The sequence below is a fragment of the Semicossyphus pulcher genome, unplaced genomic scaffold (genome assembly GCF_022749685.1).
Source record: "Semicossyphus pulcher isolate SPU_LCO1_2020_fin unplaced genomic scaffold, fSemPul1.0.p SCAF_17, whole genome shotgun sequence".
In the NCBI taxonomy this organism is placed as follows: Eukaryota; Metazoa; Chordata; class Actinopteri; order Labriformes; family Labridae; genus Semicossyphus; species Semicossyphus pulcher.
Window position 1 is genome coordinate 21,211,446 of NW_027211681.1, and position 21,608 is coordinate 21,233,053.

The 21,608-nt window shown below is 42.3% G+C and overlaps 2 protein-coding genes across 2 annotated transcripts; both read right to left on the reverse strand.

Annotated features, from left to right (window-relative positions):
• Window positions 1-722: 722 nt before the first annotated feature.
• actb1 (actin, beta 1) lies at window positions 723-4,682 on the reverse strand. The gene is made up of 7 exons (XM_069665261.1): window positions 4,605-4,682; window positions 3,410-3,535; window positions 3,067-3,306; window positions 2,270-2,516; window positions 1,970-2,161; window positions 1,605-1,786; window positions 723-1,400 (listed from the first exon to the last, which is right to left on the reverse strand). Exons 2-7 carry the CDS (start codon window positions 3,530-3,532, stop codon window positions 1,257-1,259), a joined length of 1,128 nt encoding a protein of 375 aa, XP_069521362.1. The 5' UTR covers window positions 3,533-3,535; window positions 4,605-4,682; the 3' UTR covers window positions 723-1,256.
• A 4,120-nt stretch (window positions 4,683-8,802) lies between these two features.
• Window positions 8,803-20,331, reverse strand: LOC138595025 (uncharacterized). Its single transcript, XM_069666344.1, has 9 exons — window positions 18,519-20,331; window positions 18,351-18,439; window positions 18,186-18,244; window positions 17,065-17,228; window positions 14,653-14,818; window positions 14,375-14,566; window positions 11,086-11,307; window positions 9,293-9,452; window positions 8,803-9,203 (listed from the first exon to the last, which is right to left on the reverse strand). The coding sequence occupies exons 1-9, from the start codon at window positions 20,329-20,331 to the stop codon at window positions 9,129-9,131; spliced, it is 2,940 nt and encodes a 979-aa protein (XP_069522445.1). The 3' UTR covers window positions 8,803-9,128.
• Window positions 20,332-21,608: the final 1,277 nt, after the last annotated feature.

Consider the following 21,608-nt stretch of genomic DNA (forward strand, 5'->3'; position numbering starts at 1 on the left):
TCTAATGTAGCTTAAGAAATTTTAATTTGACAAGCCTTACTAAAATGGGGCGGCTGTGGCACAGTGGTAGAGTCGGTCGTCTTTCAATCGGAAGGTCGGAGGTTTGATCCCTCAGGCTACATGTGGAAGTGTCCTTGGGCAAGACACTGAACCCCAAATTGCTATGAATGTGATAACTGGTTGATAGTTGTGCACTTTACGTAGCAGCCTCTGCCATCAGTGTATAAATGTGTGTGTGAATGTGATATGTAGTATCACATAGTAATATGTAAAAGCAGCTTGAGTGGTCGCAAAGACTACAAAAGCGCTATACAAGTACAGTCCATTTAAAATAGAGCTTGTTTTTTTCTATGATACCTAATGACTTGTTGGTAGTAAAGTACAAAGTAATCAATACTGCTTATACTGCATCTGGCCTATGGTCTTGAAAGGTTGCAGTATTAAGTTCTCAATAAGGACCAAAAGTGTTCAAATGTGGTACAACTCCTGTTCCACAATCCTGCACAAGATTCAGTTTAATATGGCAATACCCATTAACTGAAGAGATATTTAAATCTGTGAACTTAGTTTGTACTTCAAGAAAGCGTTTAGACATTAGACCTATCATTAGTATAGGCTCTTTTCACAGCACCTGTGTTGTCGATACAATATAAATCCAGTGATGATCAAAATGTTTCTTTAATATTTGTGAGCAAAGTTTCATAAAGACCAAGTAGACAGACTGGAATCTCAGACATGTGCGCTTTATTGGGTTGTTGTGTACACCGGAGGCTTGAAGCCTCATGCACAAACCTTCATGTACCCCCATACAAGGTAGAAGCTTTGTCTTTTGCATAATGACAAAAACAAACTGGACCAAGTATCGTTTAAGGCTGAAAGTACAAAAACAAAACAAGTTTCAGATTACATAATTTACATATTAAGCAATACTACAGGTCGGTTGGGCAGTGGGCCCACCAGAGAACAAACCTTCATAGAGGCAAATAAGGTGGTGAACAAACACATCTGGAATGACCTACACAAACACGACAATGGACATCATGTTCCTCACACATTCACACCGCCTGGGACGCTCTGTACCTCCTGCAGAGTTTCTCCCCATCAGGGGGCATGGTGCCATAGCCATAGTGATGAGGGAAAATGGGAAGAGGTGTTGTGGGCTCAGCATACACCAGTGTGTTGGTGTAGGCATGTATGCAGAGCCGGTCGTTTGGGTTTGTAGCAGTGTGTTTTGGGGGAGGGGACTGACAGTCTGTTTAGAAGCACTTCCTGTGGACGATGCTGGGGCCGGACTCGTCGTACTCCTGCTTGCTGATCCACATCTGCTGGAAGGTGGACAGGGAGGCCAGGATGGAGCCACCGATCCATACAGAGTACTTCCTCTCCGGGGGAGCGATGATCTGCAGGAAACAATAGTAAAAAAAGGGTTAAAATACTAAATTAATCAACATCTTGCAAGTATTTCAAGTCTAATGTTCCATGTAGCTGAAAAGACAAGCAAAAGAGCTAGAATGCTGCATTAACCATGGTTGTCCACTGAGTGGCAGCATAGGTACAGATCTTACTGGGACAGGGGAGGTGTGAGTAATGAGAATGAGTTATACCTTGATCTTCATGGTGGTGGGTGCCAGGGCTGTGATTTCCTTCTGCATACGGTCGGCAATGCCAGGGTACATGGTGGTACCTCCAGACAGCACAGTGTTGGCGTACAGGTCCTTACGGATGTCCACATCACACTTCATGATGCTGTTGAAGGTGGTTTCATGGATACCGCAAGACTCCATACCTGTAGAGAGATGGTATAAAGTTATCGACTGGTTCAATTTACTGTCTCATGTCTTATCTTTTCTGCTATAACCCCTTTGTTCCAACTATTAAAAACACATTTCTTAAAAAACGTGAGGTATATTTCAGCAGTGCACTGATTTTAATCAAGCTTAAATATTAAGATTTCCCTGATTTAACTTACCAAGGAAGGAGGGCTGGAAGAGGGCCTCAGGGCAACGGAACCTCTCATTTCCAATGGTGATGACCTGTCCGTCAGGCAGCTCGTAGCTCTTCTCCAGGGATGAAGATGAGGAAGCGGTGCCCATTTCCTGCTCAAAGTCCAGTGCGACGTAACACAGCTTCTCCTTGATGTCACGCACGATCTCACGCTCAGCTGTTAGATACAGAAAAATAAATAAATGTTGGTCCTGTTTCTCTTGTTGTCCTCATAGCTTCAACTATTACAGGATGGTTGGTTTTGAGCCTGCCCTTGTGTGCTTACCTGTGGTGGTGAAGCTGTAGCCTCTCTCGGTCAGGATCTTCATGAGGTAGTCTGTGAGGTCCCTGCCAGCCAGGTCCAACCTGAGGATGGCGTGAGGCAGGGCGTAGCCTTCATAGATTGGGACAGTGTGGGTGACACCATCACCAGAGTCCATGACAATACCAGTGGTACGACCAGAGGCATACAGAGACAGCACAGCCTGGATGGCAACGTACATGGCAGGGGTGTTGAAGGTCTCAAACATGATCTGAAAGAAAGAAGAGATGAGAGATGAGTCATTGATCCGATGGAAAAGTTTATGAAGCTAGTATGGTTAGTACAGTCAGATCAAGAAAGCCACAGCACACTGGTTTTGAGTATTAACACCATCCTGAAACCAGTCATTACAGTAATCTGTACTTTTGTTGAGTCATGTTGAATGTACAAGATGAGTTTAGAGACCCTATTCTACCATCATTTCTTCCATCATGCAATCACCAGTGTAGTTAGATAATGTCTGTCTGCTTTAGCAAGTCTGAAACAAACCCAATTTTAAAAAAAAAACAGCAGTGATCATGCTACAAAAAATCCATTTCTGATGCATCACAGTGCTGAGAGATAGAAACCTGAAGCATCCGCAGAGATGAAAAGATCAGCACAGGCAGAGGAAACCTGGAGATTTAAGGAGCAGGAGGAAATTGACAGATTGAGCAGAAGAAGAAATGCCCAACTAGCACATGTTCCTGTTGCAGGACCCTGCAGGAGCTGAGTGAGTTTTAGGATTAGGAGGAAATGTCAAGTGGGGAAGAACCTTTTACCTGGGTCATCTTTTCCCTATTGGCCTTTGGGTTCAGGGGGGCCTCAGTGAGCAGGACTGGGTGCTCCTCAGGGGCAACTCTCAGCTCATTGTAGAAAGTATGATGCCAGATCTTCTCCATGTCATCCCAGTTGGTGACAATACCATGCTCAATGGGGTACTTCAGGGTCAGGATTCCCCTTTTGCTCTGCGCCTCATCACCAACATAGCTGTCTTTCTGGCCCATACCAACCATCACACCCTGAGAAGCAAACAGGAGAGAATTTTAAAATCAAGACAGAACTTTATAGTAATTTACAAAAACTGTTAATTCATGTTTTTATAAAGTCAGTGAGAAACTGTACCTGATGTCTGGGACGTCCAACAATGGAGGGGAACACTGCACGTGGAGCATCATCTCCTGCAAAGCCAGCTTTGCACATACCGGATCCGTTGTCAACAACGAGGGCGGCGATTTCGTCTTCCATTTTCTGGACAAGAGGGGAAGAGGGCGAGACTATTTAAAACAGATGCTTGTGACAGTTAACGTGTTGCATCTGGCAAACATCAACTGGGTTAGAGTCATGTCATTATTCAGACTGGACGCTTGATGTCGCAGTGGCGCAGGTTCCAGTCCAAATCCAGAGCTGGGAAACAAAGGCAGTTTCTGCCTCGGTCTGGCCATGGCCATATAAGGCAAAAGTGAGAACAGCTTAGAGACGGCGGCAGGCAGCCCGGCCCGTGAAGCCGCCCCGTGTGTCGTTAAACCTCAAATGACACCGACAACCGGCCACTCCCTTCGTTTGAATCATCAAGACTGAACTAACAACCACCACCACACCTCTAACGTACAATTTAAAAAACCGGTTTGAGGTGAATGAACTTCCATCCACTGTAGAGTCATTCATCAGGTGTACTGTTAAGTCGTGACCAGCATAGTTAACTTGCAAGGTTACGTGAAAAAAAAACTTCCAACTGACGACGTAACGTTAATTTAATTGTCAAATGACTTCAGAGCTGCAATGTCACAGCAACCTTTTATAAATTGCTACACGCTATCCACAAATTTAGACAACTCTTTCAACATTTATCTGTCTAATCCGCCATTAACCCTCTGTTCATGTGTGAAATCTGAGACACCAGACCGGGACACCGTGCCAAGGCAGATGCTTACATGTAAGCGAGAAGGTCAAGCTATTTAACGCTGTCTGATTTGATGAAAGCGGTGACAACACTGTGCAGCCGTGCTATTTCACAACAACTTAATCTGTCAATTCCAAATGATGGCATTAAAACGTGCATACACCAAACGGTTACTGGATGGAAGCTTCAAACTGAAATTTAACGGTTAAAATGAAATTTAACGGTCGGGCTCGTGAGAACTCATCACGTCTCCGAGCATATTTAAGTTCCAACAGCTGTTTCAACTTGAGGCAAGTCATACAGAAAACCTCACATGATAACAGGTGTACAGAATTCCATTAGCTGACAAAAGTATCTCACACACGTATGTTACAGAAATGCATTTAAAAGGTCTCAAAAACTTCCATTACGCCTTACCTGTATGAGGGAGGGTTCTCGGCTTAGGAGGACTGTGACTGAGCGCTACACTCCGGTAGGGTTTAGTGTCTGGATGTGACTGCAATGGAGGCCAATAAATTGCAGGATTTTATCAGAGCTCGTGCTGCAGCCCCTCTCCATAAAAGGAGAACTTTCCGCACGGCGCTCTCTGATTGGTTCTGCCGCATCCACTGGGTGTGGCGCATGCAGATAACGTTTCTGTGCTCTGACAGGACAGAGGGAACAAGCAACAAAAAAACTAACCTATATACTATCAATATTATCAATCTGAGAACCATAAGTGTTCAATAAAACACATCATTATATCTTTCTTAATGATTATCATGAAAACAATGGGTATAGTACACACGTGTGAGCACATAACTGTTGCAGCAAAACACATCAGAGTCCTTCAGTATCAAACAAGTTGAGGTGTGTGCTTTTATTAAACTTTGAGCTATTAAGCATATTATGAGGTAATTTAGTATCCGATAATAGTTTTAATCACTGACATAATCCAGAATGGGCAGGTGCCTACATTTCCTAGTTGATAATTTGATTAATACACCCATTCTCTTGCCCTCTGTTCTATCTTTCTGCAAGAGAGGAATATCTATGCATATTTAAAGACAGGTACACAGATGTCCGTTTCATGAATTGTAAGTGAAGGACATACAGGGAATGCAACAGAACTGGATTGCAGTGAAGCCTGTGCTAATGCATTTGCAAAGAAACATTCCCTCACTCATGACAGATACTTGTGGTGGTTAGCGGTGCCAGGACACGGGGGGTGGTTACAATCTCAGGGTCACTGACAGCACTGTTAACACCCCGACTGACTCGTCTGCCCTGGCATACCAGTGTCTCACACCACACACACACACACACACACACATGCAGAGCGGTGTGACACTGATACATGTAGTCAAGCTGAGGTATGTTCACAGCAAACACTCTAGAGGCTGTAAATCTCTTGTCTCTCATCACATGCTTGGACATGTTCAAGTGAGCAGTGGAACTAGATTAACCTTCCTCACCTCAGTTAAATGTAATAAAACAGGTTTTCCGGAAACACACCCATAGTCACTGTCTTAATCCAACTACAAGGGCTATTACGAAATGATTATTCATGACTCACTTTGAAATGCATTTCGCAATGACACACCTGCACATGCACACACCCAAATATGTCACACAATGCAACTCCTTGTGTGTCCTCTTAGTTGACCAGAGACTAAGTGGGTGTGTCGGGGTGCTTTTTAACTCAATAAGGGCACCGGACAAAGACTCATAAACTTACACTAGGAATTCACTGGCTGTATGGGTTCCTAATAAGGATATCTGGGAGCCAGTTTAGAAAAAGAGACAGGAAGTAGGTTTCACAGTGCTTCAGTCCTTCAGGAAGTGATCACACACAGAACACATAAATGTCCATATGTCAGGAGGTACAGAGCAGCTCAGGACAACATAGAGGGGGGGCAAATTAGCTGATCAAGGAATTAGCTTTTCAGACTGGCATTAACCTGCTTTGGACGCACACACACACACACACACACACATACACACACGCACAAGCACACACCAAGTATAGACCCAGGGCAGGACAACCATCCCTTTAAGAGTTCCTTTGGATGACGTCCATATAAGGAGATATTTGAGCGAGTCACATGGGGGGAAGAATGCACTGCTCAGGTCATGTGACCAGTCTGAGGAAATGAATGAATCTCCCTTTTTAAGGCTGTTTAGCATGGATGTTCAGGTTTGCCTCTTTTTATCTTAATATCTGTTTCCCTTGCAGCGCCCAGGGGTTTATTTTCAGAAAGGGCGATAACGTCTACATTTATTTTTTTCTTTGTTAAACTTTATACTAACTAACTCTCTCCTGCCTGACCTGACAGAGATTTCTCAACATTTCCTCATAATATTTCAAAAGCTTGTTATCCTGCGTGAGTCACGCATGCTTTACAACACACACACATATACACACTCCCTTCCTGCATTGGTCACTCACACAGTCAGAGAAATTCACAGGCCTGGCTCTCGGCTCTGACTAAGACCGTATATGGAAGAAGCTAGCAGGTAGCTTCTGTCCACTTTTCACTCATCCCTCTTCCTGTCTCTAGTGCACGCTCTCTCTCTCTCCCTTAAACACACATTCATTCTCTTCCTTTATTCGCTGCATTTCCTGTCTCTTCAAAATCAATCACTCCCTTATTCCTTTTTCCCAGGACAGGGACAATTATAGGAGTGCAATGAAAGGTCGGTGTACATATTTCACCCTTTTACCAGTCTTTCCCAGTCTTTTATGGCATCACATTCCAGCTTCAGTTTCATACATGCAGAGGAGGAGTGGCTTAAGAAGTTGTGCAATACTCTGTGAAATATAATATTATGACATAGCAATTTCTAAACAGAGATCCTAGCCACCTTACAAACTTCAGCCTGATACAAAGGAAAAGAAATGTGCATGCATAGTTATCTCTCACGACAGGGGATCAATTGTCATTACAAAAAAAAAAATTAAAATAACCACATATATATAAAGCTGTTTGTGGTTTAGGTGTAAAATCAATCAATCAATCAAATTTTAGTTGTATAGCGCCAAATCATAACCAGAGTTATCTCGAGACACTTTACAGAAAGAGCAGGTCTAGACCGACTCTTTGTTATGTTATTTAAAGAGAGGCCCAACATGAATCCACCATGAGTAGCACCTAGCAATATTCGGCACATTGGCAGAAAAACTTCCTTTCAACAGGCATAAACTCACCTCTGACAGTTGTTTTTCAACCGTATGAGCCCCATCAGCCTTGAAGGTAATCTGTTAACCATTCCCCGAGTCTAAACTAAACATGGAGGAGCAATATTTATTCGTGTCTATGCACTATAGAGCAATGGACAGATTAGGAGATCCAGGGCAGCAAACCTCTTTGACAGCACCATAAGCTAAAGTTACATTATACTGTATTTCATTTTAATATTTGTCATTGGTGTTATTTTCTTCATTGGTAGTTTTATTATATTATATATTTTAATTAGTCTTTTGATTTTTATATTATTATTTTTTTGCTGCTTTTGCCTGGGATGCTATGTTAACATTATGATAAAATGTTTACTTTGTGGGTGCCACCTATGTTGTGGCTAATGGGGATAGCTACATAAACAAAATAGGACAGTTTTATTGCAGGACACACCTTTGTTGATAGTGTACTTGTACTGTGCAAATTCTTAAACTAATTTATGATTAGTCAAATTATGTCCACACAACAACCGTGGGATTTAGGGCTCCTTTTAATCCAGTTTAGCATGTAACAAACTTCCACAAGAGATTTTGGATGGATAAGGAGTAGTTCACCCCACAGGTACTAAGCTTGCTCAATTCTTTAAAAAAAAACAGGATTAAAAGTCTTAGTTTCTGTCCAATCTTTTTCTTAAACTTTGTGTATTGAGTATTAAAACTGTCAGTGTTGTTATGATGGGCCAAAGGAGCATTTTCCACTTGGGCTGATGATAAAGCTGTGCTAGTTTATTGCATTAGCCTATAAACTCAGGTTAAAATATTTATATGTTGCATGTAATGTTGCTGAATTTTACTGAATCTTAATTGAATAGTTTAACATTTCTAGAATACACTTTTCTGCTTACTTGCCAAAAGATAGATGCAAAGATTGATAACACTCTCGTGCCTTTAATGTAAATAGCTGCTGGTTAGCTTAGCTTGGCATACAAACTGAAAAAAGGGGTGAACAGTTAGCTGGCTCTGTCCAAAGCTAACAACATCTTCCAAGAGTTCTCCGGCGCAAAACCCCTCGTAAAGTCACAATTATAACGTTCTTAGCGAGCTTTATAGTTGCTAGTAGGAGAATATTTGTCACTACATATACAGCTAGGCTAATTTTTCCCACTGCTGCCAGTATTAGTACTAAGCTAAGCTAACGCTGTTGGTTGTAGCACCATAAAGACATGAGAGTAGTATCAAGCTTAGCATCTAAGTCTATGCAAAAAATATATGACTTGTATTCCCCATAATGTAAAACTATTACTAGTATCGTTTTAATGTCTTTGTCTCATTTGTGTAAAATGTTAAATACATTATGTAAAGCACTTAAACTGGCTTTGCATTTGTAATTTTCTATACAAATTAAGATGTCTTGCTAACTTCTTAGTATGTTTAAATACACAATTTTTATTTGCCGAAAGCAAAAAATACAATACTCTTATGCTTGCCCTGAGGAAGACTTGTGTATTAAAGCATTGTGTAAGACCACAGACATTTAGACAGCCTTTTTTCTATTTGTACAGTATATGCTACATCCAATCAGACTGAGCATACAAGAAAAGATTTAAGACAAACTGAAAAATGTAGCAACAATTTAACCAAAAACACAACACATATATACACATTTACACATTTACACTTATTGTTTAACAGTTTTTAACAACAAACAATATTTAAGGCCTAGAATTCAAAAATTGAGCTGCTAATACCAGTGTCAGGACATATATGTTTCTTCTTCATGTGTTTCAAGCAGTCCAGCTCTTCCCCAGGTCCACCAGCTCCATGCCTTCACAGTACGACCGAGGCCGTGACAGCCTCACCTGCTTTCACACAGGAACAACACATAATCACATAATGAAACCAAATGTACTTATCTTTCTTTCACATATATAAACACACAGATACTCACTGTGGGTGTCCTGTGAGAAGCCAGCTGCTGCAGAAGCGGGAAAGGAGTCCACTGAATGGGTTCCACAGGCCAGCTACACACAGAGAGGTCACTGGCCTTACCTGAGTCCAACACACCATCCCCCATGCTCACCTCGCTTCCCCTCCAACCGTACTGAGAGCTACAGGAAGTACAGAGACAAGGGATTATTTACACAGACATAATGCATTTACATTTTTGTCAAGGAAACTAAGGGGAACTCTTTGTACTTACTTACTTGTGTTTTGATTTAATACAGCTTATAGCTTAATACAAGGTTCAATGTGATATAATCAATATTTCTATACCAACAGTAGATTAAAGGATTATATATAATATAAAAGGGTCTGATGAGAATGACACAGGCTGTATCACATGAGAGGGAATGTACGGACTACAGCCTGAGACCTCGTTCCTACAACAGAATCACAGCAGTGCTGATATTCAGAACAACATCACAACCTCAAGTGTGATATTGCTTATGCCACAACATTATTATTTTTTGCTCCACCAACTCAACTGGTTCCACAACTTAACTGAAACTAGATTGTTGTTGCCAAGCAACCCAAACATTCTCCCGCACTCTGTGTCTCCAGGTTACCACAGATCAGCTGTTTTTTTTTATCATGTACATTTATCTGTTTGTTTTAATTTATCATCAACCAGTGAAATAAGAGTCTGCTGTGTGATTCAGAGGCACCAGCTTGATCAATGGAGACATATACGGCTGTAATGTCAGTTAACAATATTCAGAACAGAGTGGAAAGTCCCAGTGATGTTGTACTCTATATCAGCTCTCATGGAATGCCTCTTATCCAATCAGATTGCATGGTCAGAACTAACTGTTGTATAAAAACACACAAAGAATGATCAGTACAAAACCTTTGATAAACCAACCTGACCAGCTCTAAATGTCCGATAGTTAGCAACTAGCTGATAAACAGAGAGCCAGATATTTCCCTAAGGTGTTCATGGAGACCACTGGAGAGCTGAAAGGAGAGTGTGCAATTATATTTATGCTGGTATTGGCCAGAAACACAACTTTTTTTAGCAGTGTATGGCGGGGCTCACATTTGATACCACAATTGATAACCAGGTGTTTCCTCAGCTCCCCTGGCCAGCTTTGCATAACAAATTTGCAGTACAAATATTGCGGTACGAATGTTTTGGCTTTCGGTTCCCCATTGCACTTTCCCCTGTGACTTAAGCAAGCTGCTTGGGCAACGTAGTCTCATTCCCTGTCTTTTTCTCTATACTTGATGTGCTCCCAGGTACCAAAATGTGGCATAAGCCCTGTTCACCTTTGGTATCAACATGTAGTTTTTGATTCATTAAACCTGAATTGGTAGCCGCCTACCGACGAGGTTCAGTCTTTAGGGTTCAATAATAAACCCTACTAATGTTAGTCTGCTTGATGTACACACAAGCAGTTGTTTGCTAGCTCGTTTGCTAGTTACAACTTGTGTTATTATGATGATGGCTGAACTCTGCTTATTTATAGGAAGCTTCAGAGGAAAGCTGGTAGTCATTCATCTTGCTTGTTTGTATTTTGATATCTATTTTCATGTATTTAATTGTCGCTAAAACACATCAGAGTACAGACAATTGTGTCGCGAATGTATTTCATGTTGTTGAAATTTGCCTAAAGACGATGTTTTGTTTAGACAGAGAGATGGAGAAGGACAGACATTTGCACAATCAATTACATTACGATACCGGCAAACATATTAACCATCCATGAGTAATATTGGACCCGTGTGTGTGTCCGTGTGTACCTGTGGGGGTAGATTGTGTTGATGCGTGTGCCGTGGCTCGGGCAGGTGGATGCCAGCGACAGCGTGTCGTCGTGGTAACAGCAGGGGCGGTCGAGTGCTCGCAGGTGCAGTAACTCATCGGAGCGCGTGAAAGCAGGATTATCCAGCGAGTCTGCTGATCCTGCCCACGAACGCAACCAGAACCGTCCTGACAGCTCATCAAAATGGTTGAACCTGCGATAGCTGCACACAATAAATCATAACATGAGGTTAAATAATCACAGGAGACAATATTTATTCTATCTGCAGCAATATTTACCTGGGCTACTTTTGAACGTCTCTCTGCAGGAAATTTTGCAAAAACCAACCAATGGGAAGAAGAAATAATCCTTAATCCTTAATGTATATTAATTTTCCAAAGACATGGAAAGAAACATGAAATATGTCTCTCCTTCTGACTGAGCCTGCGGGAAAAAGTAAAGCTCTGATCTAAGAGTCTGACCTCCTCCTGACTGTTTGGTCTCTACTGTAAAGGAGAAACTCTGGATTTAAGGCTTAACTTCAGACTTATTACTTCCTGTCTTAACTTTCTCTGTCTGTGTCCCTTCCCTATATTAGAATTTAATCTCTGCGAGAGGATGAAATCACTTTGTCTCCAATAAGATGGATGAACTCCTCTGTCTTGCAGTCCCACTTTGTGATTTAAGGTTCAGACGACAAATGTTCTTAAATGTTCTCGGCTGGTGCAGCTTTAAGAGGCTAAAGAGCCCCAATGTCAGTGTTGGCGATACATATTCACACATAATCAAGTCCATAAGAGGCCTAATAGAGACTTTTTGCAAACTTAAAGGAGCACTTCGCCCCTGGAAAAAGCCACTGTCAGTCAAAGCTGGTGTTCTCTGTAATCGATACTAGCAATAGTATTTGAAATTGGCGCCATAGCTGTGGAGAAAGTTGTACAAACAACTCGCGTTTTTTGCCCGTTCTACATTCCTACAACACCCAGCGTGCATTGCGCCCCTCCCTCTGAAAGGAACTGCCCAGCGAGAGACGCTGGAGTGAAATACTACTGTTTTGCTGCAGGCGATGGCTCAGAGTGGCACAGAATCCGAAATACGACGAGAATATACCGATGGATCATCTAAAAAATCTTCAGGTCTGCAGTCTACATTTCAAACTGACAATTTTGAATGAGACATGACATCGGAGGCAGCGGCCTACATTGAGAAAGTGTAGTTTAACAAGCTCCCTGGCCTCAGCCAGATGACGTGTTTTACATCGTCAGGCGGAGGTTTTCCAGCACCCATTGGAGAAGCGGATAACGTCCTCAAAAGGAAATTTCCTTTTTTTTCCTACCATAATGGCATTAGCTCCCCATAATAGCATGATAGGACTGAGGTTGAACTGGTCCTTTAAGAGTTTGTTTGGTCTTAGTATAATAATTATGCAGAACAGCTGGTCTAACTGTGCAAGCCACATACAAATTAAGTAAGCTGGAATATTTACATGTGGTGTAAAGATATCATATCAGGCATAAATTGCCAAATTTAAAGGGTAGACTTTGAAGAACAGCTCAAAAAGTACTTTAAGGAGAGTTAACTGTGAGTGATTGAGATCAGAATTGTATCCTTTAACTGACTTAATGTGATGACAATGGGCTGTCTGCATTGCAGGTCTGGGGGCTAGACATTTGAATTCAGCCAGACCGCCTCAACATTTGCTCAGTCTGCAGCACAGCCTTCATCTTCGTCATGGTTCAGCAGCCAGACAATGCCACCTAGTGGACATTACTATAATTACAATCATTTTCTGTGCAGTTACGCCCATCTGTCTTTTTCCCCCCTGATCTTGCCCAGGGTGTCGTCTATTGTGTTAAGCCATGCAAGTCACGTCAGTCGGAGAAGTTTGGAGTCAAATGCATTTACATGTTTACCGTTCTTGTGTGGGTATGTGTGTCAATGCACTGAACGATCCACGGAGAAGCCTAATGTATTTCAGAAACTAATGCTTGGTACTGGGTTTTTTTGGTCGATACACATATCCAGTACCAAATAGTATCAAAGCTGCTCCAGTCAGAAAATACCTGCTCTCGTGATTGGCCAGCAGCAGCAGCAGCAGCAGCTATAACTAATACTGTCTGAGTGTGGTGTATTTAGAGTTGGCTGCTCAGCATGACGAAATGCTGGCGGCATGTTATCACTGTTATCACTTTGTTGGTATTGCTAATGCATTTCTTAAATACCCAGCCCTTAACACATAAATTAATTTGCAACCTCCCTTTTTTAACTAAATACCCTCTGAACATTTTACAAGACTCATGATTCATATACAGGGTATCTGCAGGTGTTGAGTCTTGAAACGTTGTAAGAAACAAGGAGTCAAGGTTTCCCTCCAAAAATACATTAAAAGGTAAAAGAGTAAAAAGTGAAATATTTTCTCTTGCCTTTCATAGGCAGTAGTGTTTGTTTTAAAATATGTTTGTACCAGACTGATGGCTGTTGGGAGATAAAATACACCTATAAACTAATGTAGGATTGTTGCAGCAGTGGGTTTTGTTTGTTGTTTATTTTAGCAGAGAGTTTAAAACTTAACTTAAAGCAATTCATTGTTTCTAATTGGTTGAACCATCCTTATATAGTATTTTATACTGATTATGTCCAAAATCATTAATTAGTTCAAGAGTTACAGTTACAGTTATTTAATTATTATACTATGTCGTATTAAAAAGTTTAAAACTTTACAGACACCCTGCATGTAATATTAGCACTGCATGTAAGTATTAACACTGTTGATGTGCTGGCTCTCGCTGCCCATTTAACTACAAGTTTGAGTTGCTCTCTTCCCTCCTCTCTTCCCACCTGAAAATGGGGGAGTAGGGGGAGGTACAGTGTACAGCCTAGCACAGCGGGGAGTGAGTGCTAGCCCCAGACAGGGCACCTCACTCTGGCTCTGCCTTCCTAGTCTTCTCTCTCCAAACTCTCTGTCCTTTTCTCTCTATTTTTCTCTTGTGTGTTTAATTCAAATGTGGGGGCCAGTAGAAGCCATGTGGTAGAGTAGGTAGCATCAGCCTTGTCAATGCCTGGAGCTTGCATGAACGGAGCCTGGGTCTGTTGAAGGTGGCGATGCTGCTTGGGTTGCGGTGGTAGGTTAGGTTAATTATTGGGATGAGGGCAAAAGGGGAGGGGTTTCTTCACTGAGCACTTGTATCTTGTGTTTTAATAAAAAACAGTATTGTGTGTATCAATCTTTGTAAGGTAGGTTAAAGTTGTGAGCTGTCGTTTTATGTGTGCATCAGTGAGTAGGTGCGTACCTGCTCCGAGTCTGATCCACTTTGGCCTGGATCAGCGCTGCTTTGTAGCGTCGCACTGCCACAAAGGCCAAAACGCCGATCACTGTCACCATGATGAGTAAAATGGCGAGACATGCACCCACGAGCCGCGCACGACTCATCCTCACGTCACACCTCTGACCCATGTACCAGAAGTCCTCCCCTACAAGGCAGCTAATACACAAAAAAAACACACTTACATGCAGAAAACAACTTGGACGGATGTTCAGATGCTAATCTAGTGATGAGTACGTTCTTACCGGCAGACTGGAAGTTGGCCCGGGTGGTGTGTACAGATGCCGTGGTGGTGGCAGTAGTCAAAGTGGCAGACAGAAGAACAGCTGTAGTTTGAAGTGCCAGGCTGGGACACACACTTATAACCTGCTGGGCACTGCAGTAACCAGTCACACACATCAGTCTGCACACCTGGAGGGAAGGCGTGTTGAAGGATGAGACTGATGCTATTCAGCAAGTCTATACAAGACTTCAGAATTATGTTATTCAAACAGTACTTGCTTACTTCACAACCGTGTCCTGTCTGTGGCACTCCCATAAGCTCTTTTCAGGACAGTGCACATACTGTCACAAATGTGGTTGATATTTTAAAAAGGGAAAGCACTGTCTAATAACTGTTTACAGGACACTGCAGATGAAGCAACTATAACTCAAACAGGAGTAAAAAGATCCACTTGTTGGGGCCTATTTTCAGCTGAGGTATAAAACACAGATTTTGCATTGTTTAAATGGCAGAAGGACAGTTTAGGCTGAACTGAGTTAAACTCGTTTATGAAAAGCAAAGAAGCACTTTGGCACATAGGAATAAGCAATGTCAGACATTGTTTATACTATTAAAAAGGTTAATTTTGGGGCACCGGTTTAGCTCATCAGTGACATCATAAATTCCTTACACAGAAGCGATAGTTTGCAATGCGGCGGCCCTGGGTTCAACTCCCATCCTCGGCCCTTTGTCGAGTGTCATCCCCGTTAGTCCCCATTTCTTCCCATTTCTGACACAATCCACTTTTCTCTCTCTCTCAATAAAGGCCAAAAAAACAAATTAAAAACAGATATTCTTTGTTGGTTTTGCTTTTTTCAGGGGGGTATGACTTTAAAAGACATAAAATATTGTACCTTTGGTTATATGTCAAACAGCACCTTGCCGATGTTGGGGCTGGTCTGCCCCAAAAATAGGATGAAGCAAATAGAATAATATATAATGGTTTGAGAAGTTGATTTTAGAGTAATTTAGTAACCATGTTTACATGCATATTTTAGCTGGTTATTACCATAGACTGTATAAAAAGATGGACGACATGACAGCTCCCTAAAAGTGAAGCCAAAACATTTCAGGCGCCCCCTGCTGACTGGCTGCAGTATAGGCCATAAAGCCCGCCTCCTCCATGTTAACAGATGGGACATGAGTCAAACTATAAAATCAAAATACACGCCTGATAAATTTTTCTCAAACATGGTTTCTGTCATTATAGTTAGTTATTATCATGCTGATTTACGTCCAAGTGTTCATTTTTCTGACAATTTTATTTTTAATTACTTATTTGATGCTGTCAAAATGATGATTGACAGCTCTGTTGACAACTTCAGCTCCTGCAGCCGATCACTTCCGGGTGAGCAGAGCGGAGGACGATCCGTGAGTGGAAACTTAACTAAAACAATCACTACAGTCACTGAAGTTCCATACCTGTGAACGTTAACCTCAGACCAATTCTGCTGTGCGGCGGGATCCTTGGTGTTTTTTTGGTAAGTTAAGTGTGTGTTTTGGTTAGAAGAAGTGGCTACCGTCACTTCACTCGCCAATCTCTACTGCGCAGACTCTGGCTCCATATGACGTCACCATGGCAAGATGGCAGCGCCTAACACAGGGGCTATTTTGGCATCAATTACGTACAATGGGAGCAGATGGAGACGCGTTGTCCATCTATATATACAGTCATTGGTTATAACTCACACTGTGTAATTTGATAATATGTCAGCAGGTATCCCTATTATCCCAAATAACCTTCTGTCAAAATATGCACATCGAGTGCTTTTGTCCACCAGCAAACACTGATGATTAAGGTTGATTAAGTCTTCAATTTCAAGTGAATTAAAAGCAAAAAAGTGCAGCCACAACTCTGAACCTTTCTTACTTTATGTAGACTGAAAATGCCGAAAGTTATAAGGAGTAGGGTAATTACATGCTATAGAAACAATTTTAATAACCAAGTAAGCCAGGCGCATTAATCAGATTTCTCATAACTGGATTTTTGAGCTAAACTGAGTCTATCTAACTGAGTTATTGTGTTCACATGCATCTGCCTGTAACTGGGTCAATCAAGTTAGGAAGTAAAGAACGGAATTCCTTCTCAGGTAAATATAGTCCCTGTGGCTGACCGCTAACCCGGCGGTTTAAGTGTAATTTGTTCCTTTATTAGACGTCAGTAGAGTCGAGAGATGACAGGAAACATGGGGAGAGATGTGGAAAATTACTCGCAACATGAGCTCCCCAGCCAGACTTGTCTTTAAAAGTTTGAATCTGAAGTCAGCTCTCTATGGGTTGGCATCTAAACACAGGTTCAGTATTTGGTATTACTTTGGTAGTACTTTGTGTGTGAAATTTAGTTGTACCAAAAGCTACAACTAAAGGTCTGATTGATGGGTTGATTGAGGTTTACCTCCCAGTGTGATGTTGGTGATCTTGGACGATCTGAAGCTCCTCCCCTCGCGCACGGCCTGGGCTAGTCCTGTTCGCTCCAGCAGTGACGCAGGTCCTGTCATGCTGAGCCACTGCAGAGCCTCGCTGGTTTTAAACTCGACTAGACTCTGAACTGCATGGCCACTGGAACAAGAGCAGAACAGTTCATTCACCCTTATTGTACAGGTCATCTTTGAGATTTTATTTCTATATATGTAATTTCATACTAAATAATTATACATTATATTTTGCTACAGATTTCCAATAAGCGTCTACAGTGTGCTTGTGGCCCTGTGAGACTTCTTATAGGAACAGCCGTGCCCAGAGCTACATGCTAATATAAGAATGCTTACATGCTGATGTTCAGCAGGTACAATGTTGCTGTGATAATGTCTAATGTTCACTTTGTTCACCTTTTAAATGTAGTGTGTTAGCATGCTTACATTAGCTAATTAAGACTCAACTCAAAGCTGAGGCTCGAGTGGATGCCTTCTAATTCGTTTTGCAGGTTTTTGTTCATAAAAAAATTGTCTTATTCATCAAAAATATGATCTGATGATGGTGCTAGTAACAAGCTAAGGATAAACGAATTACTATAATTCATCCTGATAGGAAATTAATGTCTGTACCAAACAACTTTGACCTAAAGTTGGCACTACAGTCAAACTCGATTCTCTGGGTAACATGAATGTCCTTACCAATTACCATGAAACGCCATCTAGTATTTGTTGAGATGTTTCCTTCTCATGGTGGACACACAAACACACATTGCTACCCATAGGGCCATATATTTTTAAGCATTGCTAATAAGAGCAACGGCAAGTGTCATTTCTTGTTTAGTTGCAACTTGAGAAAAGAGTTAACAGCCTTTTTGTTGATAATGCAGCAGATGAAATATTTTTAAGCCAGATGAATCATGAAATACCTCCAGAAGATATGCAAGATCTGTTGGCCAACCTTCTGGATTTTCAAGCTAGCCAGGTATTAATTTTCTGAATATTTTTCGCTACGCATTGTGACTTCATTTTATCAGTTACACAAGAGGCACAAGCTGTGGCTGAGGGGCGCAGTACATAATATATGCACTCATTCAGACCTCACCTGCTCCAGACTCCTAGCAACCTGCTAAACCCCGGGGCTCTCTGCAGGTACGGCTCCACCTGAAAGAAACAAGAAAGAAACTACTATATACTAGCTTTAACATATCTTAACATACTTCAAGTTATGCATGCCAGTGTGTGTGTGAGTGTATGTATAATCTCTCACCCAAGCAGCGGTTGCTTCCTCCAAGCCTGAAGTAAAAGCCGATCTTGACTCCTCTACAATGATCTGCAGCAGCAGCTCAATCGACTCCACTGGACAGAAAGAGCATCCTATTACAACAAGCCTGGACGCCACAAGTTATTACTTAATCACACACAAATAAAACAATACCTCTGATGGCTGCAGGCTGGTCTGGCACAATGTAGAACTTGGGTGTCCGACTAGTTGTGGAGCTCGGAGTGGGTAAAGAGTTCAAACCAGATGTTGTGCGTTCAGTTTGGTTCTCCTGGCTGGGATGTGAGGTCGTCCAGGGTAGAAGTCTGCGTGCAGATCCTGTTGTGGGAGTCTGTGTGGTTGCACTGCTGGGAAACCTTTGCCAAGACTCATCCTTTTCCTCTTCTTCCACCTCTCTACCTCCATGTTCATCAGCCGGTTTTGGAGTTGTGTGTGAAATCAGGGAAGCGTGTGTAGTAGTTATATAGTTGTTGGGCTGTTTGTGTGTAGCTGGGACATCAGAAGAAGAGGGCAAAGGCAGGTGGGTTTGTGTATGAGGTCTGTGTGGAGATGTAGATTTGATTGTTGACGTTTTTGAGGGTACAGGCGTGGTTTTGTCGTCGATATAGGGCGCGTTAGCATCGGATTCAGGAGAAGTAGAAGGCGAGTGGGTGAAAGTTAAACTACCAGGAAATGTAGTGATTGTTTGAAGCGAGTGTGAATTTATAGACAAACGTGCGGCTGTACTCGATGACAGAAGGGGACCAGAAGTTTGTGAATTAGCAGCAGAGTTGTCATGTACAGGTGTGTAAGTGGGACTCTGTGTATAAGCTTCATTGTTTACAGTGGCAGCTGAGGTCTGGCCTACATCTCCCAACGTTGGCGCAGCTCTGGGTGTCGAAGGAGAAGCTGTGAAACTCAAAGTCCAGTCTTCAACTTCGGTAACAAAAGGCCTTTGTGTTCTTTCTGTTAATTTCTGTGTGTCCTCTTTGCTCGTCTCTGTGAATGGGGAGTTTGTGTAAGGAGTTGGGGAGCGTGTGATGTTCTTTGTGCCCTTTAGAGAGTTTGTTTGGCTCTGTGTGGAAGAAGAAGTAAAAGTTTGAAGCATCTCCGTGTTTTGAAGCGTACTGGTGGATTCAAACGCAACAGTTTGACTTGTAGTATCTGAAGAAGTAGATACAAACGAGTCATTTCGACTCATGTTTGGATGCAATAATAAAGCCTCCACAGTACCAGAAGTGGTGTTGAGGCGTGTGATGGGGGTGGTGGAGGGATTAATCCAGCTGGGACCCTGCAAGGATGATGATGCAGTTGGTTTTGTATCAGTTTTAGCACTATTTGAGTCTTCCTGCTGAGCTTCCGTGGGTGATGTTAATGGGTCAGAGGTGACAGCAGAGGTCATATCAAAGTTAAGTCTGTCTGCGCTTCGCTGGTTTCTCCAGGATGGGGGTGGTTTCTCTTCAGGTACCCCAGAAACAGCTCCATGACGGGGGTTTAGGATGGTACCACTCTCCCAGGTTGTCTCTGGAGATGAGGAGGTGAATTCTGGGATGCTGGAGTTTGCCAAAGTGGGATGAGTGACTGTAAATGTTTGTGTATCTGTGCCAAGCAAGGTGTTTGAGCTACTTCCTGTTTCATGTTTCAGAGCCGTCTGAGTTTGAGGGAGCTCGTTTGCAGAGATTGTTTCTGTATTTAAAGTGTGAAAAAGTGAGTCTGTGCTGAGCGTTAGCTGCAAATAGGGGTGTGTTCTCTCTCTGGCAGGCATGGGACTATCAGCGAAGTGAGCCGCTCCAGATGTATCCGCTCTATTGTTCAGCTCTTCCTCAGGAAGAGGGAGAGTTTCCCCATCGGCTCTCCCAGCCACAGAGCGTCCCTGCAGGGGTGAGGTTGGGTGGGGCAGCCCCTGGTCCAGAGAGGAGGAACTGGGCCCAGAACTTGACTCCAGACCTTCGAGAAGGTGACCTCTGCCCCCTTCGGTTCCTCCCGCCATCTCTTGACCAACAGGAGCAGTTCTTGTAAAGCTGGTTCCTGTCTGAGACCAACGTAAGAGGTCTGAATGTGGGCTGGTGTGGTCCTCCGAGGAATGTGTGTCATCTTCCTGGACTGGACGACAGGAACAAACAGAATAAAAACAGAGAGGGTGAGGAGAGATAGAGAGGAAATCACAACAACATAACTTCTCTCTGACTCTCACACCACGGTGAGCGTGATAAGAACTTTCCGACAGATTTAGAGCTCACAACAACACATTTCCCCAGTATGTTTCCACAATTACAAACTGTACAGCCAAAGCAACCATAACATTTTTCTTCGACTGTAAACAAAAAACTTCTGACACAATAGTGGCCTACAAGCAAAAATCTGCTCTTAAACTAGTTTGACCCAAATGTACAATTAGATCAAACTCTCGTGATCAAGCAAGTGGGCCAAGCTAACTCAATAAATCAAACTGGATAATTAGGTAACCGTTTCTCACCAAAATAAGACAGCCGTACTGCATCTAAGGAGTGTCCTGCTCCTGTCCAAGAGAGCATGGCTTTGTTTCCATCACAACCGGAGAGCAGAGCCGTCCCCCTGCCACTTTCTAGGACTTGATCCTTCATGTTGAAAACACAACGCAGCGATATCCTCGAGCCATCGTCCAACCAAACTAACTTTAAGAGTACCGTCCGACCCTGAGGGATAATTATCGTCCAAGTGCAAACTGTAACAGGTGTGGTTTCGTAAACATTGTGGTTCAAGGTGTTGGGTCTGTTGGTTGTTTCAGTAAAAAGTCCAGGTAAAGTGAGACTGACGTGACCAGCAGGCTGTTGGTCCAGGCTGACATCTCCACCACACTGGTGCTGCGACAAGGCCAATGTTTTATCTGAGGAAAGAAAAAAGATGCAGGTAAATAGTGAAACACATTGGTATCTCCTGACCTCTGTGTGGTTTTGTAGTGTTGTAATTTGATTACTAGGAAATATCTGGACAAAGTGGTCGGCATCTTAAACATGGGACTACTTTCCCCCCTAACTAATCTCATTCAAAGTATTTTTGAGGTATTAAAAAAAATAATTACACTCAAGGTCTAAATATAAGACAGGACAATACATTGAAGAAAAAACATAAGAAAAGCATATTAAAAGTTTATGGTTTAAAATGAAAATTACAATAAATAAATATCTTACAAAGAAGTAACTGTACCAATGTCTCCAGTGCTGGGATTGGTACTGTTAAGTACTAATTATCTAATGAGAAAATGATAATGAGAAAATAAACTTAATG

What these genes read in the sequence shown, in the direction of transcription:
- LOC138595025 (XM_069666344.1), bottom strand. Translation starts at nt 20,331, where the DNA reads ATGGCGGGAGGAACCGAAGGGGGCAGAGGTCACCTTCTCGAAGGTCTG. An exon ending in CCAGCCTGCAGCCATCAGAG is followed by an intron (nt 18,440 to 18,518) that starts GTATTGTTTTAT and finishes CTTTCTGTCCAG; the next exon opens with TGGAGTCGATTGAGCTGCTG. An exon ending in CTTCTCACAGGACACCCACA is followed by an intron (nt 9,204 to 9,292) that starts GTGAGTATCTGT and finishes GTGTGAAAGCAG; the next exon opens with GTGAGGCTGTCACGGCCTCG.
- actb1 (XM_069665261.1), bottom strand. Translation starts at nt 3,532, where the DNA reads ATGGAAGACGAAATCGCCGCCCTCGTTGTTGACAACGGATCCGGTATG. An exon ending in CTTCCAGCCCTCCTTCCTTG is followed by an intron (nt 1,787 to 1,969) that starts GTAAGTTAAATC and finishes ATCTCTCTACAG; the next exon opens with GTATGGAGTCTTGCGGTATC. An exon ending in CCACCACCATGAAGATCAAG is followed by an intron (nt 1,401 to 1,604) that starts GTATAACTCATT and finishes TGTTTCCTGCAG; the next exon opens with ATCATCGCTCCCCCGGAGAG.